The sequence below is a fragment of the Triticum urartu genome, chromosome 5A, assembly GCF_056163025.1.
Source record: "Triticum urartu cultivar PI428250 chromosome 5A, HENAU_Tu73, whole genome shotgun sequence".
NCBI classification, from domain to species: Eukaryota; Viridiplantae; Streptophyta; class Magnoliopsida; order Poales; family Poaceae; genus Triticum; species Triticum urartu.
In genome coordinates, this window is record NC_141877.1 from 118,449,116 (window position 1) to 118,476,103 (window position 26,988).

Below are 26,988 nucleotides of genomic sequence, written 5' to 3' on the forward strand. Positions count from 1 at the left end.
TTCGGATTTTGTTTGTTTTTTTTCGCACGCGTTTTTGGCTTTTTAAACGGCTTTTTTTGGGGGGTTTTGACGTTTTGGTTTCCCCCGGTCTTTCTTAGCTTTTCGATCAAAAAAAAAATTTGCGCGAAAAATATGCGTTTTTTATTTTCCTTTCGCGAAAGTCATGTTTTTTCTTCAACGAGAGTCACGCCCGTGCGTTTCAGAAACGAAAAAAACGTGTTTTCTGTTTTTTTTCTTTCGCGACAGTCACGGTTTTGCTTTAGCGAGAGGCACGGTTGTGCTTTTGCGAGAGTCACGACCGTGCCTCAAGGGAAAAACAAAACGTGTTTTCTGTTTTTTTTGTGAGAGTCACGGTTTTGCTTCCGCAAGAGGCATTGTTGTGCTTTCGCGAAAGTCACGACCGTGCCTATAGAAAAGGAAAGGGAAAAACAAAACACGTTTTTTGTTTTTTTCTTTCGTGAGAGTCACGGTTTTGCTTCTGCGAAAGGCACGGTTGTGCTTTCGCGAAAGGCACGGCCGTGCCTCTAGGAAAGGGAAAAAATACGCGTTTTTTGTTTTTTTCATGAGAGTCCTTTTTCGGAAAGGGAAAAAAAACCGTGCTCCCGGTTCGGTTTTTTCGCCCAGTTTTTTCGTCCGGTTTTTTTCGTGAAAAAAAAGTTCGCCAAAACCTATCAACATGAGATCTAGTTTTGAAGATCTCGACGACAGGAATCCAATGGTGAAAACGGTTTGAGATTTAAACGCACGGTTTAAAAGATAAAACATTTTGAATAAACAAATCTACGAAAAAAGAAAAATTCTCATATTGTGACAAGTGGTACGTCACTGTCACGGCCTTTGAAAATGAAGTGTTCTTTGCGACGAGTACTTCTTAATTACTCCGATTTCGGCATAAACATGTGCACAGAATTGCACTGTCCCTACCACAAGTGCGCATGGCTTACGTCAGTCAGCCGCATTACGTGTCTGCTCCTCCACCACAAAGGCATGTCGACAGGGCAACGACTCACATTAATTAATCAACATGATGATGTGTAGGCATGGAGCTACCCTCAGCTGATGATCAGCTAGTGCTCAGTCACCGCCCGATCCATCGGTCTACCTGTACGATGAGGAAGATGTCCACGGTTGCGGGCGCTGCTTTGTTGCTAGCCGCCGCGGTCGTCTGCTCCTCGGCGGACGGCGAGAGAGTCCCCGCGGTGTACGTGTTCGGCGACTCCCTCGTGGACGTCGGCAACAACGACTTCCTGCCGCCGCCGGCGCCCAGGGCGGGTTTCCCCTGCGGCGTCGACCTGCCGCGCGCGATCCCCGGCGGACGGACCGGGAGGTTCACCAACGGCTACAACCTGGCCGACATCATCGGTGAGTCTGAAGCTAATTTTAGTTGCGCGGACCTTGTGCACTCGCTGTGCCTATGCTTCACACTGCTGTTAGCCCACAGATCTTAAGCTAATTTAGTCTGATCCGGTTCCTCACAATCCTTGTGCCGATTTAGATGAACTACCGTAGTTGCCAAGCTGCTTGAGATGATGCACATTAAACGATGCCTTCAAATTTTTTGAGTGCCAGCCCCCTCAAATCTTTGCGAAAACAGACCATTGTTCTTTTTTCTTATCTGCTGATCAAGGCAAGGGCGCAGAAAGAATTAGACAGGAAAATTACAAACAGGGCCTCACATAAAGCGGCGGGCACTATAATTTACGAAAAGGTGCTCATATAAACAGAAAATTACATATACATCCTGGATTCTTGCAAAGAGGACCCTGATCACAGATGATCAGGAATGGAACCAATCTCGCGAAACCACTTTGTCTGATGAGACCTCCACAGTAGAATATGCAATGGACTCCACCCTAAACCAGCACTGCCTCTAACTCTGCCATCATGTCCGGGAGGCATAAACTTGACCGCTCTTCGGCCATAGAATACAACGGCTCATCGGAGGAGACCGCCCTTGGAACATCACATGGGCATCGTAGCTCCTCCAAAATCATTGTTGTTGATGCGCACGGTTCCCATTTGTAGCACCCAGATCTCAATACAAATGTGCATGATATTCATTATGATACTTCCCACTACAAGAGGTCTAAAAATGCTGCATACTGTCTTTCCGAATGTTGCAGTTATTATCATTTTATTTAGAAATTCTATGTGTTTATTTCCATTCCAATTTGGTAATACTAATACATACATTACTTATGTATATATACACAGCACAACGGGTGGGGTTTGACATGAGCCCGTTAGCTTACCTCTCCTTGACGCCGCAAGCGAGCCTCGACCTCCTGAGCGGCCGCGTTGGGGCCAATTATGCTTCTGGTGGATCAGGAATCCTTGACGATACTGTATGTGTGTACAAATGTACATAATTTAGAACCTGCACTTACTTCGCTCGAGTCACCATCCACACACAGTATGATTTTGCCCAATCAACACCTCTTATTTCTGCACATATCTTAGTTCGTTATGTTTATCAGCAGTGCAAATTAGACCCTGAAGTCTGAAGAGGGTGACTACTTGTTGTGAATTAAGCTTGATTGACATTTACTATCTTGGTTCAAGATAGATGATGTGCTATAAAGCATGCAGTAAAGCTTCTCTAACTTTGACATTCAAATGTAAAAATATTATTGTGACTTGTCAAATGGAAACAATATCATCAGGATTTTCATAAAAATATGTTATAATTCTCAAATTTTAATTTTATTTCTGACATATTGGTATGAACCAAATTAACTGCATTTTGGAGAATGTGTCCATGTTTTCAGTTGCATGTGGCCTCTGCCTTACAAAATGTAGGGGAACGGCACGATCACGCTCCGAGAACAGATTAAGATGTTTGCGGACACCAAGGCGACCATGATCGAGGCCAACAAGCTGGGAAATAATAGGGTCAATCGCTTGCTGTCCCAGTCCCTATTCCTCAGATCTCAGTGACATTTGAGTTCAGATAAACCTTATCAGTATATCCATCTCAATGTCAAGGATGTTATCTTGACTTGACTGTTTTCATAACATTTTGCCAGAATACCAAAAGAACCACACATGTTTAAATGAAATCTCTTTGACCCTCATAATTTCGAACGCACGGATGCACACGCACGATATGTGAGCAGGAGTTGTACAGGCTGGGGGCACGGAGGCTAGGACTGCTGGACGCGCTACCCATCGGATGCTTGCCGGGCTGCAGAACTTCCTTTGGACACGATGGCGCGTGTGACGCCGTTGCCAACTCTCTGGCACGGCGGTTCAACGCCCTACTCCGGCTTGAAATGGCCAGCGCCACGGCAGCTTCGATGCCATGCATGGAGTACTCCATCGCCAGCATCTACGGCATCTTCTCCGACATGATCACCAACCTGGAGCTGGACAACGGTTAGCTCTCTTTGCATGACTCTCGATGCAACAATAGTCAATTTGTTTCTTCAAAATTTCTTTTACAAGGTATCCGCAACCAAAATTATATTGTAAAATGTTAAGATATTCCTATCAACCAACTATCCCAAAAGACCGATCTGATAGGAAGAAGAGATATAATATACTTAACACCCCCCCTTCACATCCGACGTGGATATGGAATGATCAACAGTTCAACACCTCCCCCACACACCCGACGTGGGCGTGGATAAATGATTGGGGAAAATGCAGGGACTGAGACTTGAACCGAAACCTGGCTCATACCATGTTAAGATATTCCTATCAATCAACTATCCCAATCTAATAGGAAGAGGAGATATAATATAGTTAACATAAAATAGAATGAAAACATTCGGCTAATCTGTACACGGTTACCTCTGAGGCACCAATCGATTACTGGAACACTGGATCGTTCACGATCTCTGTGGAAGTCAAAATGCTTGATGTAATACTTCTGCATTCCAAACGGCGCGCGTCCGATTGTTCTTACCTAATGAACTGTTGGATCGTATCATCAGGACTGCAGGAGGCGACTAGCGCGTGCTGCGGAGGAGGGAGGCTCAACGCGGAGATCGACTGCTCGGCGAGCTCGAACCTTTGCACCGACCGCGACGGCTACGTGTTCTGGGACAAGGTCCACGGGACGCAGGCCGCCTACCAGCGAGCCGTTGCCGCCATGTTCGACGGCGCGGGGGTGACAAAGTTCACGGAGCCCGTCAGCTTCGGGCAGTTGATCACCGGGAAACAGCCAGCGCCGGTTGCCGTGTTAGATAAACCGGAGCGTCCGTACGTGGATCTGGAGGCTGAGATCTAGCCAAGGGAAGGGAACTCGGAGGATTCTTTTGCAGTGTTCGGTGCAGTACATCATCAACTCCTCTGTTGAGCCATCGATGTCATTCCTGCCATCGAAATTAAGATGGAACGCTACTCCCTTATGTTCGTGCGTCCAAACTACCCCTTGCCTCATGTTCCCTCCCTTATGTCTCATGCATTAACTTAATCAAATCGTACTAAAACCTTAATTAAATAAATCAAAACTTTTCTGGTCTTCCTTTACACATATTCAAATCAAATCCATGGTCGAGGACTGAGGCAGGGTGACTCCACCGCCTATGCTTTTTGTCCCCGCCATTGACCCTCTACAGCAGCAGATCCTCTATGTTGCCATGGAACATGACTTTTTACACAAGATTAGAGGGAGGGTGACCCTTATATGCTGATGACGCAGCCATCTTGGTCACTCCTACCACACAAGACATTGACCACCTCCGGAGCCATTCTCGGCTCCTTTGACGAGGTCACCAGGCTTGCCACAAACTTTCAGAAGAGCTCTGTCGTCCCCATCCGTTGCGGGTACTTAAATCTAGACAAAATCCTTGGTGACGTTACGGCCATGCGACATCCTTCCCTCTGAAGTATATTAGCCCCCCCCCCCCTCCTCCCCTAAGCTTCCACCTTGACAGGGGAGGAACATCACCACGATCGGGCGGTCGGCCTTGGTGAAATATGTCCTAACTTCACAAGTGGTTTACCACATCACTACACCAGCCCCCCCTCCCCCCCCACAGAGTGTTGCAGAGTGTCAACAAGATTGAGCGTGCTTTCCTTTGGTCGGCCAAAGAGACTACTATTGGGGCAAAGTGCAAAGTCAATTGAGAAATCGTCTGCCACCCCACCCACCTCGTTGGGCTGGGTATCCTTCATCTGGAGAAATTTGCTCGGGCTCTCAGATTCCGTTGGCCTTGGTTGGAACGGAAGGACCCTACTAAATTGTGGGTTGGGCTGGTAAACCCATGCAACAAGGTTGATATGGATCAGTTCTATGCCTCCACCACAATAATAATTGTCAATGGTACAAAAACACCATTCTAGTATGCTCCCTGGTTGCAAGGAAAGTGGCCGTAGGATGTTGCTCCTCTCATCATTGTGGCGTGCAAGCGCAAATGGTGGGCTGTGTCTGAGGCCATGAGGGACAACACTTGGGTGAGAAAGGTCAACCCTTCCGTGGAGCTCACTTTGAGCCACATCAACGAGTTTGTGGACCTTCGGGTCCGCCTGGAGCACTCCCATCTTCATTCGGATGCGGAAGATAACATCTTGTTGAAATTTGAGACCAACGGCGAGTACTCGGCGACGTCTGCATACAAGGCACAATTCCTAGGCTCCATGTTGACCACCATGAAGAAGACGGTTTGAAAGGATTGGGCTCCCCCCAAGGTCAAGTTATTCGCCTGGCTAGCGCTGCCAAATAGGTATCAGACTATGGGCCAACAACAAATGGGGATGGCCTGATTGTGGGCTATGCATGCAATGAAAGAGACACAGGGGTGTTTGACGTTGTGAGTGTGGAGGAATATGGATCAATGGGCGATTGAGTGTTGTATCATGAAGTGGCGGACCAACATGTCAAGAACCAACACGCCTCACCGTAAGGCCATGGCCACCCTCGCCATGCATGGCGCTTGGGTGATTTGGAACGAGACGAATGTGAGAGTGTTCTAAAAGACAACCGACGACACCATTCTACATTCTAAAGCTTACTAAGGATGAGGCCAAACTTTGGGTCACCGCGGGGGCTAGGCACTTGGGTGCTCTGATGTCGCGAGAGTAGTCGGTTAAATCGCTATTAAGGATGAAGGCCTCCTGAGAGAGAAGACTCATGGGAGTATCAAGGCCACCTACGGGTGAAGATTCCTCTCGTGGAATTCAAACCATCCTTGTCCCAAGACTTGGGGAAAGAACTATCTCTTGTTTCATCTCTTTCTTTGGAGTTAGAGTTTGCCCCGTATCATATGCTTTCACTCAAAAATTTAAGACTGTCTCACAATACTATTACTGCATCACATTCGTTACAATTTTGTCTTTTTTGAAAGAAAAATAAACAAAGTCAAACTTTTAAATGTTTTGAGCACTCAATTTGGTATGACAGATATATAAAAAATGGTAAAATTGGCCGTATCACCACAAGTCAAACTATGCAAAAATCTTTGCATCACGTGTATGGTTAACGTGTGTGATTCCTTTTTTGCACATCCAACAGATTAAGTGACCAAAGTTTTTCTTCCTAGAATCTTTTCCCATACAGAAAAGGCTGCAGTCCACTTTGCTAGGCCACTGAATTAAGTAAACACAGGGTGGTTCGCCAAAAAAGAGTAAACACAGGGTGTATGAACAGCACTTGAGTAGCCACATGCTGATTTCCATTTATATTGCCAAAGCGCCACTCACGCACTGTACATCATGGTCTCACTAACTTTGATCAACAACAACAATAATGTGCAAACAATATTTCATTTCTCTAAGCATATGGCCGGCCCCTTGGTCGCTGGCTAACATGGCTTTAACCCCAAAAGGAATATCTCGAAAATATAAAACTCGAAAAGGGAAGGGAAAGAAGTCTGAAAAATCAGAAGCTTTTGGAGCTGGCAGTGGCCGCAATCATGGTGGAGAACCATGCATCCTGGACACTGATTTCTTGCTGGAGGATCGAACACTACTCCTACTAACCACCTCCTCGATCGCTTAGATATAAAATAGAGTGTGCATGGCTACTTGATTAGTATTATGGTGAGACATTATACATTAGTAAACCAAAGCATGACTGGCGTGTACGTGACCTTAGTTACCGTGTGATGGGCACGGTGGATTAATCAATTCCGCACATGGTGACTTTAAACGTGCGGGAGATTTTGCGAGAGAATCGTAGTTTCTTTATGCAGGTGGCATTCTTTTTCTCCACTGTAACGCCGATATATTCCCCGGACTATATATTTTAGGCGCGGAATAACCACCGCCGACAGAGCTGAGTGAGTCCATCGTGTCCTTCCAGTCCAGGCAAATGGAAATGCACATGCTGCTTCCACTAGTTACCACCACGGTGCTCCTCTCGATCCCAGCATGGCAGCCGTTGGCCGCGGCGCCGGCGTGCCAGCGGAGGTGCGGCGGGGTGGACATCCCGTACCCGTTCGGCATCGGCCGCGGCTGCTTCCTCGACACGGGGGACAGGACCTTCGAGGTCACCTGCCGCAAAGCCACCGCTTCCGACGACGCCCGGCCCTTCGCCGACGGCTTCGAGGTGCTCGGCATTGACCCGGGCCGCGGCAAGATACGCATCCGCAGCCCGGTCAGCTCGTGGTGCTACGACGGCGCTAGGCGGTCCATGGGCGCGCCGGACACGTGGTCCTTCAACTCGACGGCGCTCCGCGTCTCCGATGCGGATAACAAGCTCGCCGTCGTCGGGTGCAGCGCACTCGCCTACATCGGGTCGCAGGACGGCGCCGTGGAGAACCGGTACGTGGTGGGGTGCCACGCCGAGTGCGCCAGCGCGGCGTCGCTGTCCGACGGCCCGTGCAACGGCACAGGATGCTGCCTCACGCCGGTGCCCCCCGGGATCAGCTCCTTCGACGTGGCCTTCGACGACGCCTACAACAACTCCGCTGTCGCCGGCTTCAGCCCGTGCAGCTACGCCGTGCTGGTCGAGGCGGCGGCGTTCGAGTTCCGGGCGACCTACGTCACCACCGGCGCGCTCGGGGACGCCGGCGGCGTTCAGGTGCCGGCGGTGCTGGACTGGGCGGTGGGCAACCAGACGTGCCGGGATGTGCGGCGGAAGAAGACGGGCGCGTACGCCTGCGCGAGTGCCAACAGCGAGTGCGTCGACGCCAAGAACGGCCCGGGCTACCTCTGTAACTGCTCCAAAGGGTACCAAGGAAACCCTTACGTCATCCATGGCTGCCAAGGTTAGTTTCTCACCAGTTTTGATTTATCTTTTGATCCATTGACTGTCTTGCGGGAATCTATGTGTTTCCCTTTTTTTGTGATTACAAAGGAAATCTATGTGTTTCCCTTTTTTTGTGATTACAAAGGAAATCTATGTTTTGAGAATGCCTCGAATCATATCAATTTTGCGGCACATTACTTATTTCTTACACTACCAAATATGCCCGTGCAAAGTGAAAGGAGAAAAAAACTAAATTATTCATACACTGTAAAAGACAAACAAATTTTCGAATGCCCCAAGGCGATGTGCATTGTCATCATACTCTAGCACGTTGCACTAGCAAGCACCCCTCTGCACCACTTGTAATTTTGCGGACTTATAACGTCACTAGTTGTCCTCATCAACACATAGTGCATGTACCGTACCCACACTCATGCACCAGTGTCGAAGACCCACCCATGTCATCGGTCCTCCTCGTCGTGAGAACTTCCCCCTGCACATACTCGTATTTACTTGTACAGATGGTAGGAATGTCTCACTCGCATCTGGTGCATGCATCGTCCCCCACAAAAATGAAAGCATAAGGAGTGATATTGTAGTTAGAAATCCTGAGCTGATACCCAAGTAAGTTTTAAGGTTCCGTTGGGTTCCGACTAAGTGAAAAAAAAAGAACTAAGTTCGATTGGATCAATTGTGTTCCAGCTAAGCGATATAAACATCCATGGATCTCACATTTTGCTAGGGATGCAAGGCAGTGCCCGAACCCGTCCCGCTTTATACACAAATTAGACAAAGTTAGTTCTAGCTAGGCTGTGATGGCGTTAGGCAAAGTTGTGCTAATTCAGCGCTTCAACGGGTCTATGCGGGACGCTGCTCTGCACCCCTACATCTTGAGCGGAGGTGAGGCCCATATTTCTTATATTATGTGCCTAATGTGTTAGGTGTACACCAAACACTCACCCTGTCGCACCCTATTGGACCTATGCAGTACATGTTTTTTGTAATTCTCTCTGATTTTTGAAAAGTACTAGAAGTTTATTCGTCTAGTCTTTTTTTCCCCTTTGTTTCCCCTTTTTATTTTATTGGTTTACTTTAGTTCTTCATTTTTTCTGTTTTCCTGTTTTCCCTCTTCTAATTTGTTATTTTTAAATAAATGAAAAGTTTGTGAAAACCAAGACCAGTTTTAAAATTCATAAAAAAATAGATTTTTTTAATTCATGGTTTTCTATAAATTTGTGAAAATAAATAAATTATGTAACACAATTTAAAATTCATGGTGGTTTTAAATTCGCGGGCATTTTTTAAATTCTAAAGATGTTTTAAAGTTCATGAATATTTTTTATAAAATTCTATTACTTTAACAAATTGTGCACATTTTTAAAATTTTAGAACTTATTTTGCTATTTTATATAGATCCACGAACATTTTGTAATTCAAGAACATATTTTAAATTGTTGAACATTTTATAAATTCTTACAATAGCTGGTTTTTAGGAAAAAAAAACTACTCAAAAAGGTCGACCCAGCACACCTACAGTAGCCTGCTCCATTCCAACAAACGACTGAAAAAACAGTTTTCTTTTAGAAACACATGTAGTTTTATTTATACTCATAATAATTATATGTACATTGATTTGAATCTAAGATCGAAGGAAATAAAAACTAACCCCTATAACAAAGAATGAAGTTGTCCCTCTTTCACTTGCCAATAATACTACATGAATGTTGTCCTTCTTCGTGGTATCAATCTCTACTAGAATAAATACTTCAAAGACTTCGATAAAGAGGTTGTAATTAGACTTAAGCAATAATGTTGTCCCTCTTTCACTTGCCAATAATAGTTTTTGAAAACGTCTTGAGTCGCACATCAAAAAAGATGGGAAGTCTTGATGGATGAACATGCTTGGGCTGGGATGATCCCTTAGAAGTGCAGGTCATCAAATCACGATATCTTTACCATGGTGTCGGAGAAAGATTTAACCTCTACCAAGAATCAAACCAACACAAAAAGCTTGACACACCAACATGAACTCATCATATCTGAATAATCGGATCTACGAGGATAGAAAACTCTCTAACTTCATGGTATCGTATCACCAACCCAGTGCGCGTTCGGTAGGCTCACGGATAGTTCTTAATTGGCGCCTTGGGCGCCAGCTAAGATAGCTGGCACCAACGTGTGGGAGAGTATGGGCCGGACCAACTGCGTTTTGTTTTAAATCGGTTAACTGGCAGACCTGCTACATTTGACCGGCAACCATGGCGAGTTGAACGTTGAATTTACAGAAGGAAAAAAAGAAGATTTTGAAAATTCTAAAAAAAACTTATGTAATTTGGAAAGAATATTCATAAATTTGGAAAAATCCATGAAAAAAGTTCACGACTTAAAAAGTTTGTAATTTTTAAAAAATTGCAAAATGAAAGAAAAATCACAAATTAAACTAAAAGTTCACAAGATTAGGAAAATTTTGTAATTTGAAAATATTCGATTTTTTGGAAAAAATTACAGGAATTTAAGGAAAGTTCATAAAATATGTAAAGGTAAAAACAAATTTTAAAAAGTTTGTGAAATTTGCACTACAACCAGCAGTTAAGAGCCGAATGGGAGTTGGGAGAATGATGTGGGTATCGCGGGATAGGACGTCGCTGTGAGGGGCACACCTATATCTTGCCTTCGGCGAGTCTGGCTTCGGACTCGCTGAAGGGGCGAGCGAGCTGGGCCGGCCTACGAGCGCTGGAGGCCACAACCTCTTTTTCCTGCTTTTTTTAATGTTTTATGTTTTCATTTTTGCTTTTATTTTTGTACTTTTGTTTATACTTTAAAATATTGTAAATATATATTACAAAAACACTCTTTGAAAAACATTTGAAAAATGTTGAACAAGTATATAAAAAATGTTGAACAAGTATTTGAAAAATGTTGAACAAGTCTTTGAAAAAATGTTGATCATGTAAATAATAATGTTGAAAAGGTATTTGAAAAATATTGAAAAAATATTGACCAAGTATTAGAAAAAATGTTGAACAAGTATATATAAAAATATTGAACAGGTATTTCAAATAAAATGTATTAAAAAATATTGATCATCTATATAAGAATGTATAATGAAAAACAAAAAAAATAGTGAAAACAAAAAAAACTGAAGAAACAAAAAAATACGGAGGAGAGAAAAACAAAAGAAAACAAAATAACTGAAAAAACCAGAGAAAACACGACTCTTTTTCTATAAATAGAGCACACCCTGGTATTCATCACTAACGCGGTGCTAACCTAGTGGTTAGCTTAACTTCATCGAGGAGACCCAGGTTTGAATCCTGGGTCGACCTGCCCTCTCCCTTTTTCGGGAGCTCCTATAGGCCGGCTGCCGTGCAAACCACTGCGATGTAGATGTTCTGATGTTCAATTAGCAGCGTGACAATTAAAGACTACAGTCTATTTATTGGGTCGAACCAACAACCTCCTACAACTGAATTTTTCAAAATTATGAATATTTTCTTCAAAATAAAAACATTTTCCGAAATTTTTTACAAATTTTCTAAAACAGGAACATTTTGATGATGTGAACAAATTTGAAAAAGGGGAACATTTCTTGAATTTCTGAACAAAAGATAAAAATGCTTACATTTTTAAAACTTCCAGAACATTTTTTTAATTTGGGAACAAAATTGAAAAACATGAACTATTATTTAATTTGTGAACAAATTTGGGAAGCTGGAACATTTTTTTAAATTCCCAAACATTTTTTGAATCTTGAAAACAAATTTTGAAACAGCGAACAATTTTAAAAAATCCTGAACAAATTTGGAAGCATGAACACTTTTTTAAAGCACAAGAATTTTTTGAATCTTGAGAACATATTTTGAAACGGAGAACTTTTGAAAAACTCCAAACAAATTTGGAAGTGCGAACAAGTTTTTAAAGCACGAACATTTATTGAATCTTGAGAACATATTTTGAAACAGAGAGAAATTTTGAAAAATCCCAAACAAATTTGGAAGCGCAAACATTTTTTGAATATGTGAACAAAAAATAGAAATTTCAGAAGTTTTGTACTCTTTTGTGTAACGAGAACAATTTTTTGAATTTTGAGAACATTTTTTGGAAACACGAACGAAATTTAAATTTTTGATTTTTTTAGAGGAAGAGAAGAAAAGAAAAAGAAATAAAAAAGGAAATCATAAACATTTTGTAAAACTGTGAACATATTCTGAAAAAAAAATAAACTTGAAAAAGAAAGTGAAACGAAAAACAAAAAATGAAAAAGAAACAGAAACGAAAAAAAGAGAAATAAAAAACAATATAAATCCGAAAAAGAACCAGAAAAAAAGATACAGGAAAAAACCCGGTTCAGGGAACCTTGTAGGAGGTTCCCAAAACTGGTTTGGATGCATTATGTGTGGGCCGGCCCATTTCTGTAGCTAGCTGCGCTGCCCCTGTGCGATCGCTCGACAGTTCGCCGCAGTGAGCGGCGAATAAGATTTTCCCCCTTTTTCTCCTCGTTATTTTTTTCAAGTGCACTCTATTGGGCCGGCATGTTATTGTGTAGCATTCGATGCGAGTGTTCCTTTCTAGCTTGCTTAGGCCTTTGTTTTGGTTGCTAGGGGTATACCTGGCCATACCTTGGGCCGGGCCGGGCTTCGGGCCGGGCCTAGCCAAGCCCGACGCAAAAAACCCAGACCCAAGCCCGGCCCGGCTGTCGGGCCTATTTTCTGGGTTCAAGCCTAGCCCGAACACGTAAAAGCCCGTCAGGCTTCGGGCCGGCCCGGCCCGTCCTTTAGAAAAACACGAAAATCATGGTCCCGGGCTCAAAATCTAGGCCTGAGCCTGGCCCGGGAGCGGCGTCGATCTTTTTCGGGCCGGGCTGTCCATGGCCAGGACTAGCTGAGGGAGATGTACTCAGGGTAGAGTTGTCCGAGACTGAAAATTCCTGACATAATGAAAGTCTCAGGGAAATTCAGCATCGCCATTTGGGGGGAAACTTCTCCCACAAGTCGTGACTCGTGTATTCTTGCCATTCGGCTAAGGAGGGCCACAATTTCCCTTCGTTGGGCCTTAACCAAACAGCCCTGCAGAACTCCCTGGGAGAGGTCAGCACGTGCTACCTTTCTGGGCAATCCCTAAACGGCGCCTTAAGCGTCGGTTTCTTCGCGAGCCAGCCTAGATCCCATTCCTTTCTACTATTTAAACTGCTGCAGAAAACATGCGAGGCATAGATTTTGAACCCACGACCTCCTCGCTGTGAGTTAGCTATGGTAGCCACCCCACTACACATACCTACGTGCTTAACTACAACTTTTAGTTTTGTTATTCTTCTTCTTCTTTCTCTTTTCTCTATTTCTTATTTCTCCCTTTTCCTTTTTCCTTTACATTTCTAATTTTTTATTTTTCTATTTTTCAAAATCCGTGAACTTTTTCTAAATTTGATGAACATTCATTCAAATTATATGAACTAATTTTGAAATTTGATGAACGTTTTCTTAAAAATCAATGAATTGCTTTTTCAAATTCGATGAACTATTTTGAAAGTTGATGAACTTATTTTCAAATCCAGTGAACTTTTATAGAAAAGGATGAACTTTTTTTCATATTAGATGAACTTTTTTTTCATTTTTATGAACCTTTTTCCAAATTTGATGAACTTCTTCGAAAATCCATGAACTTTTTTCAATTTCAGCGAACCTTTTTCAGATTCGATGAACTTTTTTTGAAATCAATGAACTTTTTCTTAAAAGTCAATGAACTTTTTCCGAATTTGATGAACTTTTTTCGATTCGATGAACTTTTTTTCAAGTTCAATGTTTTTCTTCAAATTCATGAACTTTTTTGAAATTTGTTAATTATTTTCAAAAACCGTGAACATTTTTCCAATTCATGATTTGTTTTTTCTCTTTATTTTTAAAAAGTCGATGACCGGTCAAACTGTGCTCGAGCGACCATTGTTTCTTTCGAGAACTAGCCGCTCCAGCGACCAGAGGGGGGAATGGATCGCTCGGCTTACATGGGCCGGCCCAGCAAGGAGGCGCAATGTGCGCCCGTTCTGCAAGTGGCGCTAAAGGCGCCACTTAGGAGGTCCTGCCTTTCTGTCCCTGGTATTGGGCCGGGATACCTGTGTTTTTCCCCGTGCACAACAATACCTGGTGAGGCACTGTAGTGCGGGAACAACTAGTTAACGAGCGCTCCTTCGGGAGCCTCGCAACGATCAGCGCCACTTGGCGCGATCTCAACCATTCGTCACGTGTCGCGCTCTGGACGCTCCCTTCAGATTTTTTCCCGCACGCGTTTTTGGTTTTTAAACGGTTTTTTCCGGGTTTTTTTTGACATTTTGGTTTCCCCCCGGTCTTTCTTAACTTTTCGATAAAAAAATTAGGGAAAATGTTTTTTTGCGTGAAAAAAACACGTTTTTTTCCTTTCGCGAAAGTCACGGTTTTTTCCGCGAGAGGCACGGTTGTGCTTTAGCGAGAGTCACGGTCGTGCCTTTCGGAAACGAAAAAACATGCATTTTCTATTTTTTTCTTTCGTGAGAGTCACAGTTTTGCTTCCGTGAGAGGCACGGTTGTGCTTTCGCGAGAGTCACGACCGTGCCTCTCGGAAAGGGAAAAATAAAACGCGTTTTCTGTTTTTTTTCTTTCGCGAGAGTCACGGTTTTGCTTCTGCGATAGGCACGGTTGTGGTTTCGCGAGAGTCACGGCCGTGCCTCTCAGAAAGGGAAAAAAATACGCGTTTTCTGTTTTTTTTTCTTTTGTGAGAGTCACGGTTGTGCTTTCACGAGAGTCACGGCCGTGCCTCTTGGAAACAAAAAAAAAACATGTTTTCTGTTTTTTTCCTTGCACGAGAGTCACGGTTTTGCTTCCACAAGATGCACGGGTGTGATTTCGTGAGAGGCACGGGTGTGCCTCTTTCGAAAATGGAAAAACCATGCTCCCGGTCGGTTTTTTTGCTCGGTTTTTTTCGTCTGTTTTTTTGCGAAAAAAAAAATTCGTCAAAACCTATTAACATGGGATCTAGTTTTGAAGATCTCGACGCGAGGAATTCAATGGAAAAACGGTTCGAGATTTGGACGCATGGTTTAAAAGATAAAGCGTTTTGAATAAACGAATCTACGAAAAAAGGGAAAACTACCAGATTGCGACAAGTGGCGCGTTGCATGTGCGCCACTTCTCGCGACCTGAAAAGTGAAGTGTTCTTTGCAACGAGTACTCCTTAATTAGTGATTTCGCTGTAGTGCCGCTGACTTGAGTTTTTTTTCTCCGGACGCAAGGAAGTGGGCCGGTCCAGTACTGTAGTGCCGCTGACTTGAGTTTTTTTTCTCTTTTTTTTCCTGCGTATTTCTTATCGGTTTTCCTGTGTATTCCATTTTGTCGCCGTACAAATGAAAAAAAATACAAAGGTTATGTTTTATACTGTACACGGATATTTGATTTGGTACGTATTTCATCAAACCAACTCTTGGTCTTTGCCTTGGCAGATATTAACGAGTGTGAGGAGAAGGCGTCGTACCCATGTGCCATTCGTGATTCCTGCATCAACACGATCGGAGGGTACAAATGCCCATGCCCTGCACAAAAGCGAGGCTATTCTGATGGAACATGCGAAGCGGATAGATCTATAACTAAATTGCAAATCGCAATAGGTGTGATTGAAATTGCCATCTCCATCTGAATTTCATCTCATTCCAGGGAAAAAATGTCGGCACAAAACAATATAAGTATTATTTCAGCAATCAATTAGACAATAAAACCAGGAAATGATTTTCTTCTTCATTTGTACAGGTTTTAGCATCGGCGTGGTCATGCTGGCACTGGGCATGACCTGCACCTACGCCATCCAAGAGAAGCGGCGGGTCGCCGTCGTCAAGACGCGGCACTTCCGGCAGCACGGCGGCCAGCTGCTGTTCGAGGAGATGAAGAAGTCCAACAAGCAGGGAATGTCTTTCACGCTCTTCACCAAGCAGGAGCTGCAGGAGGCCACCGGCAACTTCGACGAGCGGCACGTGCTGGGCAAGGGCGGCAACGGCACCGTGTACCGCGGCACGCTCCAGGACGGCACGGCGGTGGCGATCAAGCGGTGCAGGATCGCCGGCGAGGACGAGCGGCAGCAGCGGGAGTTCGGCATGGAGACGCTCATCCTCTCCCAGATCAACCACAAGAACATCGTGAAGCTCTACGGGTGCTGCCTCGAGGTGGAGGTGCCCATGCTCGTCTACCAGTTCATCCCCAACGGCACCCTCTACCAGCTCCTCCACGGCGGCGCCGCCGTCGTGCCGTTCGCGGTGCGCCTGCGGATCGCGCACGAGACGGCCGAGGCGCTGGCGTACCTGCACTCGATGGCGTCGCCGCCGATCATCCACGGCGACGTCAAGTCCCCCAACATCCTCCTCGACGAGAACTACGGCGCCAAGGTGTCCGACTTCGGGGCGTCGTCGCTGGCGCCGGCGCCGACGGACGAGGCGCACCTGGTGACGTTCGTGCAGGGGACGTGCGGGTACCTGGACCCGGAGTACATGCAGACGTGCCGGCTGACGGAGAAGAGCGACGTGTACAGCTTCGGCGTGGTGCTCCTGGAGCTGCTCACGTCGCGGAAGGCGCTGAACCTCGCCGCCCCCGACGACGAGAAGAGCGTCGTCGCGAGCTTCCTCACGGCGGCGAGGGACGGCAGGCTGGACGGCCTGCTGGACGCGCGGATCAAGAGCGAGGTGGGGGCGGAGACGCTGGAGCGGGTGGCCAAGCTCGCGAAGCTGTGCCTGGAGATGTCCGGCGAGAGGAGGCCCTCCATGCGAGAGGTCGCCGAGGAGCTTGACGGGATCAGGAAGGCGTCCTCACAGAACCCATGCTTACTAGGTGAGGGTGAAGAAGCTCTGTCAGACTACTCTGTTGTGGATATGTGTGATTGGTGAGAATGATCAGACCTACTCCTTAATCGCTGGATGGATTTGGAGGCGATGGGGTTGGAGATTCTTGATTAGATCACCAACCATGTACTGCTCAGTTTGAGTGAGATGTACATTGCGTGGTAGCTTACTTACTAGTATTAGGATTAGTAAAGCAGGTTTGACAAATGCACAGCACAGTGATAACGACATCGACATGAACATTTTTCTGTATGATAAGAACATGCCCTGGATAATTGCATTTTGTGCGCATTTCCTTGATCCGATTGAGGGATCGGGGTATTGTGACTATATTTCAGATTAACCACCGAGTATCATCAATGTACCCAAAAAAAAGGAACATCATCTATGACTGAGAGAAAATGAAGCCGGGACATAATACGTGTTCAGAAGCGGAGGCGTGCGTCGCACAGCAGAGGGGAAGGACACGGGCTTGCTCCAATGATGGCTAGTAGCCGTGGCGGCGGCCGATGGCGATCGTCCGGACGAAGCACGCGGAGGCGCCGACGGAGAGCGCCGCGAACACCGGCGGCACGATGATGTCGGCGCAGGTCCGGCCGGCCATCCTCGCCGGCACGCAGACGTGGTCGCCGCCGCCGTCGAGCGGCACGCGCACCGACCCGGCCGCGCACCCGCCGCTGGCCAGCGCCCACACGAACGCGGCCTCCGGCGCGAACGACGCCACCGACACGGCCAGCGCCAGCGCGCCGGCCCACGCCGCGGCGTGGCGCGCCGCCGGGCCCCAGCACGGCCACCACCACCGCTCCCCGGCCCCCACCAGCAGCGCCCCCACGAGCGGATGCATCGGTCGAGGGAGGGCTCGAGATCGCTCGCTCGGCTCGACCTTGATTTTCTTGGCCTCCCTGCAGAGGATCGAGTCGGGTTTGAGTTTGAGACGCCGCGCAACTGGCGTTGCGAGTTGCGAGCCGGCCGTGCGGCGCGCGGGGTGGTGGTTATGTACGCAGAGCGGAGGCGAGTGAAGCGGCTGCGTCGCGCGTCGTGGGGGACGGAGGAGGGGCAGATAGAATGGAGAGGTTATACGTTACGCGTACGTGGCCGTTGAGCAGGTGAGCGGAGAAGGGAAGAGGGGCCGTGGGGTTTCTAAACCGGCCTTGTTGAAACGAGAGGTCGGTCCAGGGAGACGTGTTGGGTGCGTAATTGCCCTGCGCCCGGGCTATCTTTAGTGTCGTGTTTTCCTTTTTTCTTGATCGAGCGCGTTGAAATCATGGACTAAGATGTGGACCGTTGATGTACCATCGAAAATTAAGATGTTACACCCTCAACACAAAAAATAATAATTAAAATGTTATTGTGGCCGCTCTCTCATAAGTCCACCCGACTTCTGATCCACCCGACTTCTGATCTTCTTAACCATCGCCATATAGGCGCCAGTTCAACTTGTGGGATCTGTTGAAACACTGAGTCATGGTGGTATTCCTTCGTCGAATGCAACCTCACCAGATCTATATGGGCCCAAGACCAAGACTTGGTCGAAGTTGTGATGAGCATCATAGAATCAGATGCCAAAAAATTCATCTTCAGCCTCATGAACTCGTTCCCCCACTCTGACTTTGTAACGGTGCTGGTAACACTATGGGCAATATGACACGCACAAAGCAAGGCAATGCATGAAAATGTCTTTCAAAGCCCGGCTTCTACCCATCATTTTCTCATGAGGTATATGAAAGAGCTCGAGGAGTGTAAGCCAAAAGAGTCTCACTAAAATCCTCAGTCGGTCATGCGACACAGTATAAGATGGATTCCTCCACCAATCGGTACAACAAAGATCAAAGTCGATGGGGCAGTTTCTCGGAATTCTCTTCAAGGCTCCTATAGCGCGCTATGTAGAAATGTTGCAGGGTTGTAGGTGCTTCTGCAATCAAGTGCTCACGGGTGATGTCTACTACACAACCTTCTTCTTGTAGACGTTGTTGGGCCTCTAAGTGCAGAGGTTTGTAAGACAGTAGCAAATTTCCCTTAAATGGATGACCTAAGGTTTATCAATCCGTGAGAGGCGTAGGATGAAGATGATCTCTCTCAAGCAACCCTGCAACCAAATAACAAAAAGTCTCTTGTGTCCCCAACACACCCAATACAATGGTAAATTGTATAGGTGCACTAGATCGGCGAAGAGATGGTGATACAAGTGCAATATGGATGGTAAATATAGGTTTTTGTAATCTAAAAATATAAAAACAGTAAGATAACTAATGATAAAAGTGAGTACAAACGGTATTGCAATGAGTTGAAACAAGGCCTAGGGTTCATACTTTCGCTAGTGCAAATTCTCTCAACAATAGTAACATAATTGGATAATATAACTATCCCTCAACATGCAACAAAGAGTCACTCCAAAGTCACTAATAGCGGAGAACAAATGAAGAGATTATGGTAGGGTACAAAACCACCTCAAAGTTATCCTTTCTGATCGATCTATTCAAGAGTCCGTAGTAAAATAACATGAAGCTATTCTTTCCGTTCAATCTATCATAGAGTTCGTACTAGAATAACACCTTAAGACACAAATCAACCAAAACCCTAATGTCACCTAGATACTCCAATGTCACCTCAAGTATCCGTGGGTATGATTATACGATATGCATCACACAATCTCAGATTCATCTATTCAAACCAACACAAAGTACTTCAAAGAGTGCCCCAAAGTTTCTACCGAAGAGTCAAGACGAAAACGTGTGCCAACCCCTATGCATAGGTTCATGGACGGAACCCGCAAGTTGATCACCAAAACATACATCAAGTGGATCAATAGAATACCCCATTGTCACCACAGGTATCCCGCGCAAGACATACATCAAGTGTTCTCAAATCCTTAAAGACTCAATCCGATAAGATAACTTCAAAGGGAAAACTCAATTCATCACAAGAGAGTAGAGTGGGAGAAACATCATAACATCCAACTATAACAGCAAATCTCGTGATACGTCAAGATCGTACCACCTCAAGAACATGAGAGAGAGAGATCAAGCACATAGCTACTGGTACATACCCTCAGCCCTGAGGTACAACTACTCCCTCCCCGTCATGGAGAGCACCGGGATGATGAAGATGGCCACCGGAGAGGGATTCCCCTCCGGCAGGGTGCCAGAACGGGTCTAGATTGGTTTTTGGTGGCTACGAAGGCTTCTGGCGGCGGAACTCCCGATCTATTGTGCTCCCCGAAGTTTTTAGGGTATATGGGTATATATAGGAGGAAGAAGTATGTCGGTGGATCTCCGGGCTGTCCACGAGGCAGGGGGGCACGCCCAGGGGGGGGGCCCCCCCCACCCTCGTGGGCAGCCCGAGACTCTTCTGGTCCATCTCCAATACTCCGTGGGCTTCTTCTGGTCTAAAAATAAGTTTCGTGAAATTTCAGGTCAATTGGACTCCGTTTGATTTTCCTTTTCTGCGATACTCTAAAACAAGGAAAAAACAGAAACTGGCACTGGGCTCTAGGTTAATAGGTTAGTCCCAATAATCATATAAAATAGCATATAAATGCATATTAAACATCCAAGGTTGATAATATAATAGCATGGAACAATCAAAAATTATAGATACGTTGGAGACGTATCAGCATCCCCAAGCATAATTCCTGCTCGTCCTCGAGTAGGTAAATGATAAAAACAGATTTTTTGATGTGGAATGCTACCTAACATATTTATCCATGTAGTTCTCTTTATTGTGGCAAGAATATACAGATCCATAAGATTCAAGACAAAAGTTTAATATTGACATAAAAATAATAATACTTCAAGCATACTAACCAAGCAATTATGTCTTCTCAAAATAACATGGCCAAAGAAAGCTATCCCTACAAAATCATATAGTCTGGCTATGCTCTATCTTCACCACACAAAATATTTAAATCATGCACAACCCCAATGACAAGCCAAGCAATTGTTTCATACTTTTGATATTCTCAAAATTTTTCAATTTTCACGCAATACATGAGCGTGAGCCATGAACATAGCACTATAGGTGGAATAGAATGGTGGTTGTGGAGAAGACAAAAAGGGAGAAGATAGTATCACATCAACTAGGCGTATCAACGGGCTATGGAGATGCCCATTAATAGATATCAATGTGAGTGAGTAGGGATTGCCATGCAACGGATGCACTAGAGCTATAAGTGTATGAAAACTCAAAAAGAAACTAAGTGGGTGTGCATCCAACTCACTTGCTCACGAAGACCTAGGGCATTTTGAGAAAGCCCATCATTGGAATATACAAGCCAAGTTCTATAATGAAAGATTCCCACTAGTATATGAAAGTGACAACATAGGAGACTCTCTATCATGAAGATCATGGTGCTACTTTGAAGCACAAGTGTGGAAAAAGGATAGTAGCATTGCCCCTTCTCTCCTTTTCTCTTTTTTTTTGTTTTTTGGGGCCTTCTCTTTTTTTATGGTCTTTTATTTTTTAATTATTTTTTTCGTCCGGAGTCTCATCCCGACTTGTGGGGGAATCATAGTCTCCATCATCCTTTCCTCACATGGGACAATGCTCTAATAATGATGACCATCACACTTTTATTTACTTACACTCAACAATTATAACTCAATACTTAGAACAAAATATGACTCTATGTGAATGCCTCCGGCGGTGTACCGGGATGTGCAATGACTCATGAGTGACATGTATGGAAGAATTATGAATGGTGGCTTTGCCACAAATACAATGTCAACTACATGACTGTGCAAAGCAATATGACAATGATGGAGCGTGTCATAATAAATGGAACGGTGCTAAGTTGCATGGCAATATATCTCGGAATGGCTATGGAAATGCCATGATAGGTAGGTATGGTGGCTGTTTTGAGGAAGATATATGGTGGGTGTATGATACCGGCGAAAGGTGCACGGTATTAGAGAGGCTAGCAATGGTGGAAGGGTGAGAGTGCGTATAATCCATTGACTCATCATTAGTCATAAAGAACTCACATACTTATTGCAAAAATCTATTAGTAATCGAAATAAAGTACTACGCGCATGCTCCTAGGGGGGTAGATTGGTAGGAAAAGACCATCGCTCGTCCCCGACCGCCACTCATAAGGAAGACAATCAATAAATAAATCATGCTCCGACTTCGTCACATAACGGTTCACCATACGTGCATGCTATGGGAATCACAAACTTCAACACAAGTATTCCTCAAATTCACAACTACTTAACTAGCATGACTCTAATATCACCATCTCCATATCTCAAAACAATTATCAAGTATCAAACTTCTCATAGTATTCAATGCACTTATATGAAAGTTTTTTATTATATCAAAAGAAAATTACCATGCTATTCTAAAGGACTCTCAAAATAATATAAGTAGAGCATGAGAGATTAATTATTTATATAAAAGAAAACCACCGCCGTGCTCTAAAAGGATATAAGTGAAGCACTATAGCAAATGACAAACTACTCTGAAAGATAGAAGTGAAGATCAATGAGTAGTCGAATAATTATACAATTATGTGAAGACTCTCTAACATTTAAGAATTTCAGATCTTGGTATTTTATTCAAACAGCAAGCAAAACAAAAGAAAATAAAATGACGCTCCAAGCAAAACACATATCATGTGGTGAATAAAAATATAGCTCCAAGTAAAGTTACCGATAGACGAAGGAGAAAGAGGGGATGCCTTCCGGGGCATCCCCAAGCTTAGGCTCTTGGTTGTCCTTTAATATTACCTTGGGGTGCCATGAGCATCCCCAGGCTTAGGCTGTTGCCACTCCTTATTCCATAGTCCATCGAATCTTTACCAAAAACTTGAAAACTTCACAACACAAAAACTTAACAAAAACTCGTAAGCTCCGTTAGTATAAGAAAATAAATCACCACTTAGATACTGTTGTGAACTTATTCTAAACTCATATTGGTGTAATATCTACTGTATTCCAACTTATCTATGGTTCATACCCTCCGATACTACTCATATATTCATCAAAATAAGCAAACAACACATAGAAAACATAATCTGTCAAAAACAGAATAGTCTGTAGTAATATGTATGTTTCGAATACTTCTATAACTCCAAAAATCCTGAGAAATTAGGAAGTCCTAGGCAATTTGTTTATTAATCTACTTCAAGTGGAATTGGTATTTTATTGCTCTCTGGTAGGAAATTAAAATTATTCTTGTGAGCGCATACTTTCTGTTTTTTACAGCAAGATCAAATAACAATCACCCAAGAAGATCCTAAAGGCTTTACTTGGCACAAACACTAATTAAAACATAAAAAACACAATCATAACAGAGGATAGATGATTAATTTATTACTAAACAGGAACAAAAAGCAAGGAGCTAAAATAAAATTGGGTTGCCTCCCAACAAGCGCTAACGTTTAACGCTCCTAACTAGGCATGATGAGTTCAATGATGCTCACATAAAAGATAAGAATTGTAACATAAAAAGAGCATCATGAAGAATATGACTAACACATTTAAGTCTAACCCTGTTCCTATGCATAGGGATTTTGTGAGCAAACAACTTATGGGAACAATAATCAACTAGCATAGGGGGGCAAAACAAGCATAACTTCAAAACTTTAAGCACATAGAGAGGAAACTTGATATTATTGCAATTCCTACAAGCATATATTCCTCCCTCATAATAATTTTCAGTAGCATCATGAATGCATTCAACAATATAACCAGCACATAAAGCATTCTTTTCATGATCTACAAGCATAGACAATTTACTACTCTCCACATAAGCAAACTTCTTATCATGAATAGCAGTGGGAGCAAACTCAACAAAATAACTATCATGTGAAGCATAATCCAATTTAAAACTAAAATCATGATGGAAAGTTTCATGGTTATCATTAGTCTTTATAGCATACATGTCATCACAATAATCATCATAGGTAGCAAATTTGTTCTCATAATCAATTGGAACCTCTTCCGAAATAGTGGATTCATCACTAAATAAAGTCATGACCTCTCCAAATCCACTTTCATCAATATAATCATCATAAATAGGAGTCATGCTTTCATCATAATAAATTTGCTCATCAAAATTTGGGGGACGAAAAATATCATCTTTATCAAACATAGCTTCCCCAAGCTTGTGGCTTTGCATATCATTAATATCATGGATATTCAAGGAATTCATACTAACAACATTGCAATCATGCTCATCATTCAAATATTTAGTGCCAAACATTCTAATGCATTCTTCTTCCAGCACTTGAGCACAATTATCGGAATCCTTATTCTCATGAAAGACATTAAAAAGATGAAGCATATGAGGCATCCTTAATTCCAATTTTTTGTAGTTTTCTATTATAAACTAAACTACTGATAAAACAAGAAACAAAAAGATTTGATTGCAAGATCTAAAGATATACCATCAAGCGCTAACCTCCCCGGCAACGGCGCCAGAGAAGAGCTTGATGTCTACTACACAACCTTCTTCTTGTAGACGTTGTTGGGCCTCCAAGTGCAGAGGTTTGTAGGACAGTAGCAAATTTCCCTTAAGTGGATGACCTAAGGTTTATCAATCCATGAGAGGCGTAGGATGAAGATGGTCTCTCTCAAGCAACCCTGCAACCAAATAACAAAGAGTCTCTTGTGTCCCCAACACACCCAATACAATGGTAAATTGTATAGGTGCACTAGTTCGGCGAAGAGATGGTGATACAAGTGCAATATGGATGGTAAATATAGGTTTTTGTAATCTAAAAATATAAAAACAGCAAGGTAACTAATGATAAAAGTGAGCACAAACGGTATTGCAATGAGTTGAAACAAGGCCTAGGGTTCATACTTTCGCTAGTGCAAGTTCTCTCAACAATAGTAGCATAATTGGATAATATAACTATCCCTCAACATGCAACAAAGAGTCACTCCAAAGTCACTAATAGCGGAGAACAAACGAAGAGATTATGGTAGGGTACGAAACCACCTCAAAGTTATCGTTTCTGATCGATCTATTCAAGAGTCCGTAGTAAAATAACATGAAGCTATTCTTTCCGTTCAATCTATCATAGAGTTCGTACTAGAATAACACCTTAAGACACAAATCAACCAAAACCCTAATGTCACCTAGATACTCCAATGTCACCTCAAGTATCCGTGGGTATGGTTATACGATATGCATCACACAATCTCAGATTCATCTATTCAAACCAACACAAAGTACTTCAAAGAGTGCCCCAAAGTTTCTACCGAAGAGTCAAGACGAAAACGTGTGCCAACCCCTATGCATAGGTTCATGGGCGGAACCCGCAAGTTGATCACCAAAACATACATCAAGTGGAACAATAGAATACCCCATTGTCACCACAGGTATCCCACGCAAGACATACATCAAGTGTTCTCAAATCCTTGAAGACTCAATCCAATAAGATAACTTCAAAGGGAAAACTCAATTCATCACAAGAGAGTAGAGGGGGAGAAACATCATAACATCCAACTATAATAGCAAATCTCGCGATACGTTAAGATCGTACCACCTCAAGAACATGAGAGAGAGAGAGATCAAACACATATCTACTGGTACATACCCTCAGCCCTGAGGTACAACTACTCCCTCCTCGTCATGGAGAGCACCGGGATGATGAAGATGGCCACCGGAGAGGGATTCCCCTTTGGCAGGGTGCCAGAACGGATCTAGATTGGTTTTTGGTGGCTACGGAGGCTTCTGGCGGCGGAACTCCCGATCTATTATGCTCCCCGAAGTTTTTAGGGTATATGGGTATATATAGGAGGAAGAAGTACGTCGGTGGATCTCCGGGCTGTCCACGAGGCAGGGGGGCGCGCCCGGGAGGGGGGGGGGCGCCCCCCACCCTTGTGGGCAGCCCGAGACTCTTCTGGTCCATCTCCGATACTCCACGGGCTTCTTCTGGTCTAAAAATAAGTTTCGTGAAGTTTCAGGTCAATCGGACTCCGTTTGATTTTCCTTTTCTGTGATACTCTAAAACAAGGAAAAAACAGAAACTGGCACTGGGCTCTAGGTTAATAGGCTAGTCCCAAAAATCATATAAAATAGCATATAAATTCATATTAAACATCCAAGGTTGATAATATAATAGCATGGAACAATCAAAAATTATAGATACGTTGGAGACGTATCAGCATCCCCAAGCTTAATTCCTGCTCGTCCTCGAGTAGGTAAATGATAATTTTTTTTTTGATGTGGAATGCTACCTAACATATTTATCCATGTAGTTATTGTTGGAAATATGCCCTAGAGGCAATAATAGAAGCATTATTATTATATTTCCTTGTTTATGATAATTGTCTTTATTCATGCTATAATTGTATTATCCGGAAATCGTAATACATGTGTGAATAACAGACACCAACATGTCCCTAGTAAGCCTCTAGTTGACTAGCTCGTTGATCAACAGATAGTCATGGTTTCCTGACTATGGACATTGGATGTTGATAACGAGATCACATCATTAGGAGAATGATGTGATGGACTAGACCCAATCCTAAACATAGCACAAGATCGTATAGTTCGTTTGCTAGAGTTTTCCAATGTCAAAGTATCTTTTCCTTAGACCATGAGATCGTGTAACTCCCGGATACCGTAGGAGTGCTTTGGGTATACCAAACGTCACAACGTAACTGGGTGACCATAAAGGTATACTACGGGTATCTCCGAAAGTGTCTGTTGGGTTGACATGGATCAAGACTGGGATTTGTCACTCCGTATGACGGATAGGTATCACTGGGCCCACTCGGTAATGCATCATCATATTGAGCTCAAAGTGACCAAGTGTCTGGTCACGGGATCATGCATTATGGTACGAGTAAAGTGACTTGCCGGTAACGAGATTGAACGAGGTATTGGGATACCGACGATCGAATCTCGGGCAAGTAACATATCGATTGACAAAGGGAATTGCATACGGGGTTGATTGAATCCTTGACATCGTGGTTCATCCGATGAGATCATCGTGGAGCATGTGGGAGCCAACATGGGTATCCAGATCCCGCTGTTGGTTATTGGCCGGAGAGTC

At 44.0% G+C, this 26,988-nt stretch overlaps 2 protein-coding genes and 1 pseudogene across 3 annotated transcripts; 2 read left to right on the forward strand and 1 right to left on the reverse strand.

Moving 5' to 3' along the window:
* Window positions 1–1,023: 1,023 nt before the first annotated feature.
* On the forward strand, window positions 1,024–4,383 carry LOC147970517 (GDSL esterase/lipase At3g53100-like; annotated as a pseudogene). The gene is made up of 5 exons (XR_015604073.1): window positions 1,024–1,362; window positions 2,215–2,345; window positions 2,800–3,021; window positions 3,114–3,375; window positions 3,936–4,383. The product of XR_015604073.1 is annotated as a GDSL esterase/lipase At3g53100-like (transcript).
* On the forward strand, window positions 3,171–17,257 carry LOC147970518 (wall-associated receptor kinase 2-like). Its single transcript, XM_087525651.1, has 4 exons — window positions 3,171–3,375; window positions 7,247–8,153; window positions 15,600–15,764; window positions 15,904–17,257. The coding sequence occupies exons 2-4, from the start codon at window positions 7,256–7,258 to the stop codon at window positions 17,025–17,027; spliced, it is 2,187 nt and encodes a 728-aa protein (XP_087381777.1). The 5' UTR covers window positions 3,171–3,375; window positions 7,247–7,255; the 3' UTR covers window positions 17,028–17,257.
* A 57-nt stretch (window positions 17,258–17,314) lies between these two features.
* On the reverse strand, window positions 17,315–18,097 carry LOC147970519 (uncharacterized). Its single transcript, XM_087525652.1, has one exon. The coding sequence runs from the start codon at window positions 17,824–17,826 to the stop codon at window positions 17,470–17,472; it is 357 nt and encodes a 118-aa protein (XP_087381778.1). The 5' UTR covers window positions 17,827–18,097; the 3' UTR covers window positions 17,315–17,469.
* Between the last annotated feature and the right edge of the window lie 8,891 nt (window positions 18,098–26,988).